This window comes from Salvelinus fontinalis, unplaced genomic scaffold, assembly GCF_029448725.1.
Source record: "Salvelinus fontinalis isolate EN_2023a unplaced genomic scaffold, ASM2944872v1 scaffold_2149, whole genome shotgun sequence".
NCBI classification, from domain to species: Eukaryota; Metazoa; Chordata; class Actinopteri; order Salmoniformes; family Salmonidae; genus Salvelinus; species Salvelinus fontinalis.
The window spans coordinates 1-11,670 of NW_026602358.1; the positions used below are offsets into that span (position 1 = coordinate 1).

The 11,670-nt window shown below is 40.9% G+C and overlaps 1 protein-coding gene across 1 annotated transcript; it reads left to right on the top strand.

The window, feature by feature from the left end:
* The first annotated feature begins 27 nt into the window (after positions 1–27).
* Positions 28–11,069, top strand: LOC129850640 (zinc finger protein 883-like). Its single transcript, XM_055916933.1, has 3 exons — positions 28–909; positions 2,069–2,823; positions 8,137–11,069. Exons 2-3 carry the CDS (start codon positions 2,139–2,141, stop codon positions 9,519–9,521), a joined length of 2,070 nt encoding a protein of 689 aa, XP_055772908.1. The 5' UTR covers positions 28–909; positions 2,069–2,138; the 3' UTR covers positions 9,522–11,069.
* Positions 11,070–11,670: the final 601 nt, after the last annotated feature.

Here is an 11,670-nt window from a genome sequence, read left to right on the forward strand (position 1 = left end):
TTTAAGAAAGCAAACCCTTCCTAAAATGACACCACATTCAGGAAGTGTTGTAATTCTCCTTTAAGAAAGCAAACCCTTCCTAAAATGACACCACATTCAGGAAGTGTTGTAATTCTCCTTTAAGAAAGCAAACCCTTCCTAAAATGACACCACATTCAGGAAGTGTTATTATTTCTTTGGTGGGAAAACAATGGTGCAAAACGAAATAAATATAAACACCCAGTTGTATCTATTTGTCCATGTTTCATGATGTTAGTCTGTACATCCAACTCATTCGTTTTCACCCTGTTACTCCTCAATTATAGAGAAAATTAACCAAATGTTTGATAGAGAAGTTAAAATCCTGTTCAAGTGTTCACCATTATGCTAGCTCAATCTTGCTTACTCACAGTGCTATGGCTAATTTGGGCTCCAAATTTCCAGCCTGTTAGGATTATGCACCTAATAAGTAAAAAGGAACCATATTGCAGGAATGATCCGATTTATTGATTTTAACAGATAAAGCAACGATCATGTTGAATGATTTTTGGGTAGTCAGTATGATTTTATCCATATCAATTTTGAGATATTTATTTTCATCCTGTTTGTGGCAAAACACCTTTTTGGATGCAGTTCGTCATCAAACCCGAAGAAGAAGCTTTTAATCATGGTTATCGCTATCGATACTCGACTACTCTGGTTTGTGTGTGATGAAGTTGGAAGTAACATTAGACTAGGAAGAGTTAGCTATCTAGATAAGTCTTCAAGCATAGCTGGATATTCTACTTTACTTTCAAACTACAACTGAAAACTGACATTAGAACTACGTTGTCAAAGGAACATCAAACGAAAGTCAGGAGATATAACGTTACTTCTTTCCCACGTGGACAGAAACGTGCTAATGTTACTGTAGCCTTTCTACTGTATCAGGTAGGTAACAAAGGTTACGGTCATAGTTATACTGGAGCCGAGTTTATGTACACCACATTATTAACCCCGTTTACGATTAGCTAATGTTCAGGGCTTTCATTTGATAATCACTTGTTTAATTCCCGGTTTGTGAGGTGGCGACAAACACCCGAAAAGTTTTGTTGAACGGTGTTAGCTAACGTAGATAACTATCCAAGTAACTTTAGAAGATTGGAAAATTCTCTATTTAAACTTTTACGATGAACCGAATAACATTTTCATGTCGACATTACATTGTTGAACGCTATGTTATTAAATCTGCCAAAAGCATAAAGGCTGGTTTACAGTCCGTCTATCGACATGTCTGTGTAGACAGTTGTCGTAGCAACATCATGAACATTCTATTGTCGTCCGACATCAAACTTGTCGTTCTGAAAAATTGTAAACACAAAACGACAGCCTCTGCATGACATCAGCAGCCCTGTGCTCCAAATAACATACTTTATCTATTTTAACACCAGTAAAACCATCCGTTTAAAAACACATTTAGTAAATGTCAGCCAGGTTCGTTACTTGCTAGCTAGCTGGCAAGCCAGTTTAAATAATGACCAGAGTATATCCAAAGACTTGTATAACAAATTAAGTGATAATGCCAGAGAAGCCGGTGTTTGGAGGATATATTGTCACAGGTGTCTTCGAGGGCTGGCAAATCATGCCAATACATCCTCCAAAAACTGGCTTTGTTGTACCTTTTTTTAATTGACTTTTTGTATCTACATAAAAATGATGCCAGCTGATTCATGATTTCGACTGGCTTAGAAAAGCTACATGTCTGTCTCCTCCAGACTCCCGACCCCCTACACATTGCAACATATTGAAACAACGCATTTGTTATAAAACATATTTTTATTGGTGTTGTTCTGACAATATAACCATATGTAATTACAGTAGCACACGTCTTAGACTGATGGACTGTGCCATCCTCACGGTCTCCACAATGGATCAGTCCACTCAGACAGGAGCCAATCAGAAAGGTGTCTTGTACACCATGATTATTATAATTTTTTTGCTACTGCTCAACTAAAGAAATCTCTGTTGACCAACAGCCAAACAATGGACCAGTTGACTAAATGGGGTCAGCACTAATGTGTTCTAATCTTTCATTTTATTTTCATTACAGGTCATCTAACTGGACTATATCTGTCTTGACATTGACCTCATTGCTGTTGTTGCCACGTGAGCAGGACAATATGAGTGGAGAGAGGGAAACGTTGATGGATAAAATGGAACAGAGTTTATACACTTTAACCAAGGACAATTTACGCTGCCTGTGTGAACGCAGTGGAATAGGTGGCAAGGATGGCTCCGATGGTCAAGGAAAGAATCACCATCACTCATTGTGCCGTAAAATCCTGGAGGAACTTGGGAAAAATGCAGATTCAATGGAATCGGAGGAGCAGGGAATGTCTTGGTTACTCCAACTGAAAGAGGACATCAGAAAGATACAGGAGGATGGTATCGGTGGACCTTTGAGTCCCAGCCAATCCATTGATGATGATGCTGTAGACTGTGATGAAGATGAGAACCAGAAGGACATGGATTGGTTACCTAGCAAAAGGCTGGAGGCGGAGCGCATGAGTCCCAGCCAGTCCTTTGATGACAATGCTGCAGACTGCGATGAAGAATGGAATGAGGAGGACAGGGATTTGTTGCCTAGCAAAGGGCTGGAGGTGGAGCCAGCTCCAGAGAGACACACACCAGAGCAGAGGGAGAAGAGAGTGAGTGGGGCCCCCTCTCTGTCCTCTCCTGGTAGCGCCTTACTGCTGGGTCTGAAGAGGGTGTCTGTGTGGCTGGTCGACTGCAGGAAAACACCAGGGTTGAGAGGAACTGCTGGAGGAGGAGACGAGGAGGAGGAAGGAGACGTGATTCATCAAAGTAAGTGCAGCAGGATACCTTTTGTTTTGGTTCTAAGGACCATTGTGAAGTGTTGTTGTCTAACATTACAGTACAGTCTGATATCAACGTTTTCTAATTTGCATCAACACCTTTGTGTGTAACATTGTAGAATCGTTAACAGAGGACATTGACAAATCCAATCAATGTATGTTTCACATGCGCCGAATACAACAGGTATTACTGTGAAATGCTTACTTAAAATGCAAAGGTTTTACATTAAATGCCTTCATTGTAGAATCGTAAAACTTAGAGGACAGCGACGTGTAATGCACTCCCCCTGCCCTCTAACATCACTCCATTACCTCTCCCTCTAACATCACTCCATTACCTCTCCCTCTAACATCACTCCATTACCTCTCCCTCTAACATCACTCAATTACCTCTCCCTCTAACATCACTCCATTAGCTCTCCCTCTAACATCACTCCATTAGCTCTCCCTCTAACATCACTCCATTAGCTCTCCCTCTAACATCACTCCATTAGCTCTCCCTCTAACATCACTCCATTACCTCTCCCTCTAACATCACTCCATTACCTCTCCCTCTAACATCACTCCATTACCTCTCCCTCTAACATCACTCCATTAGCTCTCCCTCTAACATCACTCCATTAGCTCTCTCTCTGCCTCTGCCCCATCTCTGCCCCTTCTCTGTCTATCCTCTCACATCACTCCATTACCTCTCTATTATCACTCCATTACCTCTCCCTCTAACATCACTCCATTACCTTTCTCTCTGCCTCTGCCCCTTCTCTGCCCCTTCTCTGTCTATCCTCTCACATCACTCCATTACCTCTCTTTAACATCACTCCATTACCTCTCTCTTTTCCTCTGCCTCATCCTCCCTTTCTCAATAACTCCATTACCTCTATTTTTGCCTCTGCCCATCTCTCTGTCTTTCCTCCCTCTCTCACATCACTCCATTACCTCTCTCTCTTTACCTTTGCCCCATCTCTCTGTCTATCCTCCCCCACTTTTGCTCCATTGTCTCCCACTTTTTATATTTCTACTGTGACTCTGTCTGCCCTCCCTTTCTGCCACTGCACCCCCCCTCCCTCCTGGTAAGGCACCTGGACTACTGTTCAGAGAGGTTAACTTCATCACGACTTGTTTTTGTAAGAATGTTTGACGTGCTGAATGCACCGAGGTGTCTGTTTTAGTCCAGAACAGACTATGGGAGGCGCACAGTACTACATAAAGCCATGACTACATGGGGCTTCAACATGTTTCATTGAAATGTACAGCTGTGTGTCGTCCGCATAGCAGTGAAAGTTGACATTGTGTTTCCGAATGACATCACCAGGAAATAGAATATATAGTGAAAAATAGTGGTCCTAAAACGGAACCTTGAGGAACAACGAAACTATCAATTATTTCCGACAACCAATCAAGAACTTGTCTATGTAGACCAATTAGGGTTTCCAATCTCTCCAAAATAATCTGGTGATCGATGGTGTCAAAAGCGGCAATAAGGTCTAGGAGTACGAGGCCAGATGCAGAGCCTGTACAGGCTTCCTTCTTTTCACCCTGTCATTTAGGTTAGTATTGTGGAGTAACTACAATGTTGTTGATCCATCCTCAGTTTTCTCCTATCACAGCCATTCAAGTTTTTGTTTTAAATTCACCATGGTGGTCTCATGGTGAAATCCCTAAGCGGTTTCCTTCCTCTCCGGCAACCACGTTAGGAAGGACACCTGTATATTTGTCAGTGGTGTAAAGTACTTAAGTATTACTTCAAGGTATTTATACTTAAGTTGTTTTTTGGGGTATCTGTACTTTACTATTTTATATTTTTGACAACCTACTTTTACTTCACTACATTCCTAAAGAAAATAATGTACCTTTTACTCCTTACATTTTCACTGACACCCAAAAGTACTTGTTACATTTTGAATGCTTAGTAGGACAGGAAATTGTCCAATTCACACATCCCTGGTCATACCTACTGCCTCTGATCTGGCGGACTCACCAAACACAAATGCATCGGTTGTAAATTGTCTGAGTGTTGGTGTGCCCCTGGCTATCTGTAAAAAAACAACAACAACATTGTGCCGTCTGGTTTGCTTAATATAAGGGATTTTAAATGATTCATACTTTTACTCTTGATATTTAAAACCTTTTCTCAATAGGGGGTGCTGTTTGCACTTTGTAAAAATTTAGTTCCCAAATTAAACTGCCTTGTACTCAATTCTTGCTCGTACAATATGCATATTATTATTACTATTGGATAGAAAACACTCTAGTTTCTAAAACCGTTTGAATTATATCTGTGAGTAAAACAGAACTCGAGTTGGAGCAATCTTCCTGTCAGCAAGTGAGAAATCTGAAATTAGCCAGGCTGTTCTGAGGTCAGTTTATTAATTTGCATGTATTCTATTGGTTGAGATGCACTGCATACGCCTTCCCCTGGATGTCAGCAAATAGTGAGAATTGGAATGGAGTTGCTAGGCAGATCTGAGGCCATATAAATGGACTGGGAACGTGGGGTTCAGTCTTTCCTTCATTCGCCATGACGCAAGACAGACCTCAGGATGGCGTTCTAGAAAGCTCCCGTTATAGCCCTTAGATATATCCGGCTCTGATTTTATTCGATATAGGTGTTAAAGACATCATAATGTTGTTATTTTAAACCGAGTTATATCAGTTTATATCAGTATATTGCGATTTTCGGATATTTATTTGTGCTGCGTTCTAGTGAGTTGGGCACGTCTGGGCCACATGGCTAATGTTTACTGCTAATTCCAACGTTGAAGGCGACAATCTACAACCGAGCAACGATTCTTTTGGACAAAGGACAACTTGCCCAAGATTCTGATGGGAGCTCATCAAAAAGTAAGAACTATTTATGATAATTCGTTGTTCTGTTGAAAAATGTAAAACTCATATTCCGCCATTAATTTCGGTGCGGTCTCGCTTTAACGCACGCTGTATGTCGTAGTAACGTTAATTTTAAAAATCTAACACAGCGGTTGCATTAAGAACTAATGTATCTTTCATTTGCTGTCCAACCTGTATTTTTGAGTCAAGTTTATGATTAGTTACTGATTAGATTAGGTGCCTCTCCCAAGATTTCTCCCGACATATTGTTGGCAGCTTGGCTACTATTCTCATTGTATAACCACGATTTGTGCCGCTAAATATGCACATTTTCGACAAACTCTATATGTATTGTGTAATATGATGTTATAGGACTGTCATCTGAAGAAGTTTGAGAAGGTTAGTGAAAAAATGAATATCTTTTGCTGGTTTATTCGTTATCGCTATTGTTGGCTTGAATCAATGCTGTTGTGTGGTTGGCTATTGTAGTAAGCTAATATAATGCTATATTGTGTTTTCGCTGTAAAACACTTAAAAAATCTGAAATATTGGCGGGATTCACAAGATCTTTGTCTTTCATTTGCTGTACGCTGTGTATTTTTCATAAATGTTTTATGATGAGTATTTAGGTAATTCACATTGGTCTCTGTAGTTATTCTAGTTGCTTTGGTGAGAGTTGTGATGGTGGCTGCAATGGTAAACTATGATTTATACCTGAAATATGCACATTTTTCTAACAAAACATATGCTATTCAATAAATATGTTATCAGACTGTCATCTGATGAAGTTGTTTCTTGGTTAGTGACTATTTATATCTTTATTTGGTCGAAATTGTGATAGCTACCTATGCAGGAAAAAAATGGTGGAGAAAAAAAAGTTGTGTCTTTTGCTATCGTGGTTAGCTAATAGAAATACATAGTGTCTTCCCTGTAAAACATTTTAAAAAACAGAAATGATGGCTGGATTCACAAGATGTGTATCTTTCATCTGGTGTCTTGGACTTGTGATTTAATGATATTTAGATGCTAGTATTTACTTGTGACGCTATGCTAGGCTATGCTAGTCAGCTTTTTTACTGATGGGGGTGCTCCCGGATCCGGGATTGTGACCAAGTAGAAGTTTTAAGTATATAGAAAACAAAATACTTTTTGACTTAAACTCAAGTAGTAATTTACTGGGTGACTTTTACTTGAGTCATTTTCTATTAAGGTATCTTTACTTTTACTCAAGTATGACAATTGGGTACTTTTTCCACCACTGATATTTGTAGTGACTGGGTGTATTGATACACCATCCAAAGTGTAATTAATAACTTCACCAGGCTCAAAGGGATATTCACCAGGCTCAAAGGGGTATTATTTATTAATTTTTATTCCTAAACTTATTTACGCCTGCCATAACACATTGGTTGAATACTTATTGACTGAGGACATTTTTAAGCTTTTCATTTAAAATTAATTTGTAAAAAACTCTAAAAAGATAATCCCACTTTGACATGATGGGGTATTGTGTGTAAATTCATGCTGTAACACAAAATATGTGGAAAAGATAAAGGGTGTGAATACTTTCTGAAGGCACTTTCTGAAGATATTCAGACCCCTCAAATTTTTACATTTTGTTAGGTTACAGCCTTATTCTGAAATTGATTAAATCGTTTTCCCCTCATCAATCTACACACAATACCCCATAATGACATCATAATACCCCATAATGACATCACAATACCCCATAATGACAAAGCAAAACAGCTTATTAGAAATGTTTGCTTATATATATATAATGATGGAGGCCACTATATACACTGCTCAAAAATAAAGGGAACACTTAAACAACAAAATGTAATTCCAAGTCAATCACACTTCTGTGAAATCAAACTCTCCACTTAGGAAGCAACACTGATTGACAATAAATTTCACATGCTGTTGTGCAAATGGAATAGACAAAAGGTGGAAATTATAGGCAATTAGCAAGACACCCCCAAAAAAGGAGTGATTCTGCAGGGTCACTTTTGAATGCTGGCGGTGCTCTCACTCTAGTGGTAGCATGAGACAGAGTCTACAACCCACACAAGTGGCTCAGGTAGTGCAGTTCATCCAGGATGGCACATCAATGCGAGCTGTGGCAAAAAGGTTTGCTGTGTCTGTCAGCGTAGTGTCCAGAGCATGGAGGCGCTACCAGGAGACAGGCCAGTACATCAGGAGACGTGGAGGAGGCCGTAGGAGGGCAACAACCCAGCAGCAGGACCGCTACCTCCGCCTTTGTGCAAGGAGGTGCACTGCCAGCACCCTGCAAAATGACCTCCAGCAGGCCACAAATGTGCGCCTAATCTTATTGAATCCATTTTAGAATAATGCTGTACCGTAACAAAAGGTCAAGGGGTCTGAATATTTCCAGAAGTCACTAATACCTCAATATGATGTCACTTTCTTCTGTTGGACAAACTGTATTCACTGTCTGTTTGTATCTTTCACACAGGAGAGAGACGTGGCAACCATGGATCTTCTGGGGAGCCTCAACAACAACCTCATGCCGACAACACAGACTGGAGTCTCCCCACATCAAAACACCTCAATAAACAACCGCAGAGACATGCAGGGAAGAAACCTCACCACTGCTATGACTGCGGAAAGACTTTCAGTGTTTTATCAGGCTTGAAAATCCATCAATGCACCCACACCGAAAATAAACCATTCCAATGCTCCAAGTGTGGGAAAGGTTTTGCAAAGAACCACTATCGAAAAATACATGAGAAAACGGTACATGAGCCTCCCACAGAAAGGTCTTACCACTGCTCTGACTGCGGGAAGAGCTACAGTTTTTTATCAACCTTCAAAAACCATCAAAGGATACACACCGGAGAAAAACCATTTCAATGCTCCAAGTGCAAGAAAAGTTTTGCTCAGAAATCCACTTTAAAAGCACACTCACAAACACACATGCCTGCCGCAGAAAGGCCTTACCAATGCTCCTACTGCGAGAAGAAGTTTTGTATTTTAGCATCCTTTAATTTCCATATGAGAATGCATACTGAAGAAAAACCATTCCAATGTTCCGTCTGCGGAATGCGGTTCATTCAAGCCTGCTTACTGAAATCACACAAGTTTAAACACAAGCCCACTGAAGAAAAGCCCTTCAGCTGCTCAGAATGTGGGGCGGGTTTTGCCACTAAAGGTAGTCTCAAATTTCACCAGCTGATGCACAACCCGAGAGAGAGACCTTACCGCTGTTCTGAGTGTGGTCATTGTTTCTCTCATCCAATATATCTGAAGAAACACCAGAAAAGGCACAGTAAAGACAAGTCCATTGTCTGTGAGCTATGCGGGAAGACCTTCAACCATCCAAGCAACTTCAGAACTCACATGAAGATACACCAAGGAGTGAAACCGTACCACTGCTCCGACTGTGGCAGGAGCTTCATATTCCGCCAAGGTTTAACAACACACCAGCGTGTGCACACTGGAGAGCTGCCTTACGTCTGCGATCAATGTGGGAGGAGGTTTTCTCAGTCCAATTCTTTGGTAACTCACCAGCGAACACACACCGGGGAGAAACCTTACCCATGCTTTGTCTGTGGGAAGAGCTTCAGTCGGTCACAAAACCTGGCTGCACACAAGAGAACTCATACTGGAGAGAAGCCTCACGCCTGTGATCAGTGTGGGAAGAGGTTTTCCCGAACCGACGCACTGGCTGTACACAAGCGCACTCACACTGGAGAGAAGCCTTACAGCTGTGATATATGCAGGGAGACATTCACCTATTTAGTAGCCATGTTGAAACATAAGAAAGGACATGGACATCCTGCAGGTGATGTACTCTGTGCTGAATGGCCTCAGGATGATTCCAGCTCTGTCTATGAATAGAGAAGTACTTGTTTAACTTGCAGAAGACATCAATTTGTTGTTATACTTACAATCTAACCCCCAGAGAGAGAGAGAGAGAGACAAACACTCACACACTTGCAGAAAAACACAGAGGGCGGCAGGTAGCCTAGCGGTTAAGAGCGTTCGACCAGTAACCGAAAGATCGCTCATTCGAATCCCTGAGTCTGCAAATGGTAGAAGAAAATCTGCTGTCCTGCCCTTGAGCCAGCCAGTTAGCCCCCAACAACAACTGCTCCCTGGGCACACATGAAGTGGATTAAGGCAGCCCGCCGCACCTCTGTGATTCAGAGGGGTTAAATGCAGAAGGTTGAAGGCATTTAGTTGTGCAACTGGCTAGTTATCCCTAATTTCCTTTCCACCCAGAGGAGTTGGGAGCACAGAATGGTTTTTGAGAGTGGTTACTATGATTTTTGAGAGTGGTTACTGTGGTTTTTGAAAGCAACGATTGTGGCTTTAAATAGTCTGAAATCATAGTGTTGTATGCATACACACCTGACAGGTGTAGGATCAGGTTCCTCTCCCCCAAATCCTATATTTTAGCATTAGTGGGGAAAATGCTAAATTGACACAAGATCAGCATCTAGGAGCAACTTCACCCTACACTTGCCCCTTCCCTGGGGGCTGTTCCAGATAGCAGATTCACTGAGGTACTGTCCTAAATATTCTCAACTATCATCATTTTTTTGACATATAGACTTGGAATTCATAATTTTTTTGACAAATATAGACTTGGAATTGGCATAGTAGTAGTAGTAGTACATATACAGGAAGGAGTGGCTTCCGTCTGGCTACTCTACCATAAAGGAGTGCTGCAGAGATGGTTGTCCTTCTGGAAGGTTCTCCCATTGCCACAGAGGAACTCTGGAGCTCTGTTAACGTGACCATCAGGTTCTTGGTCACTTCCGAGACCAAGGCCCTTCTGCCCAGACCTCAGTTTGTTCGGGCGGCCAGATCTAGGAAGTGCCTTGGTGGTTCCAAACTTCTTCCATTTAAGAATGATGGAGGCCACTGTGTTCTTGGGGATCTTAAAATGCTGCAGACATTTTTTGGTACCCTTCCCCAGATCTGTGCCTCCACACAATCCTGTCTCGGAGCTCTCGGACAATTCCTTCGACCTCATGGCTTGGTTTTTGCTCTGACATACACTGTCAACTGTGGGACCTTAAATAGGTAGGCGTGTGCCTTTCCAAATCATGTCCAATCAATTGATTTTACCACAGGTGGACTCCAATCAAATTGTAGAAACATTTCAAGGATGATCAATGGAAACAGGATGCACCTGAGCTCAATTTTGAGTCCCATAGCAGTGGGTCTGAATACTTATGTAAATAAGGCACATCTTTTTTTTAAATAAATTTGCAAAGATTTGTAAAACATGTTTTTGCTTTGTCATTACGGGGTAGGTTGGGGTAGGTTGATGAAGAAAATATTTGATTTAATCATTTTAGAATAAGGCTGTGATGTGAAAAAATCAAGGGGTCTGAATACTTTCTGAATGCACTGTACATTCACACACAATTAAACAATGAAAGCACATGGCAAAAGCTGGCTCCTAATTACTGATAACAATTATTTGATGAGCAAGCTTTTTAAATTTAGTTTTTATGTTGCTTTAACATACCTAGTATTACATTAACATTATGGACATTGTGACTGAAATCATTTCAAATACTTTATCTGGGATTGATTGAGTTTGACTGGTGTATGTATAGTTGTAAAATAAGATAAGGACTGCAAGGGATTATGGATGTGTAAGTAGGTGACAAGATTGGCTCCGATGTTCAAGGAAAGAATCCCCAACGCTCATTGCGCTGTAAAATCCTGGAGGAATTTTGGGAAAATGCAGATTCGATGGAATCGGAGGAGCAGGGAATGTGTTGTTTCGTTAGCGCTTACCACAATCGGGTTTGCATTGAACTGTTCTGTACTTAACTCTCTGTGACGTCAACTAAACAACAGGTTTTACATTTTGACTAACAAATACAATAGGGCCTTCAAAAAGTTGGTGCTGACTTATCAGATCAGTATTCGGTACTAAAACATTTACTTGGATCTACTCGAATTCTGGACAGTGTTCCACGTCATGGAAACAGATTATTGTTTTAGATGAAATTACCTTATTTAAATC

Bases quoted from the DNA above. Each gene is read 5' to 3' on its own strand.
- LOC129850640 (XM_055916933.1), top strand. From the start codon at position 2,139: ATGAGTGGAGAGAGGGAAACGTTGATGGATAAAATGGAACAGAGTTTA. The intron at 2,824-8,136 runs GTAAGTGCAGCA...TCTTTCACACAG, and splicing joins AGGAGACGTGATTCATCAAA to GAGAGAGACGTGGCAACCAT.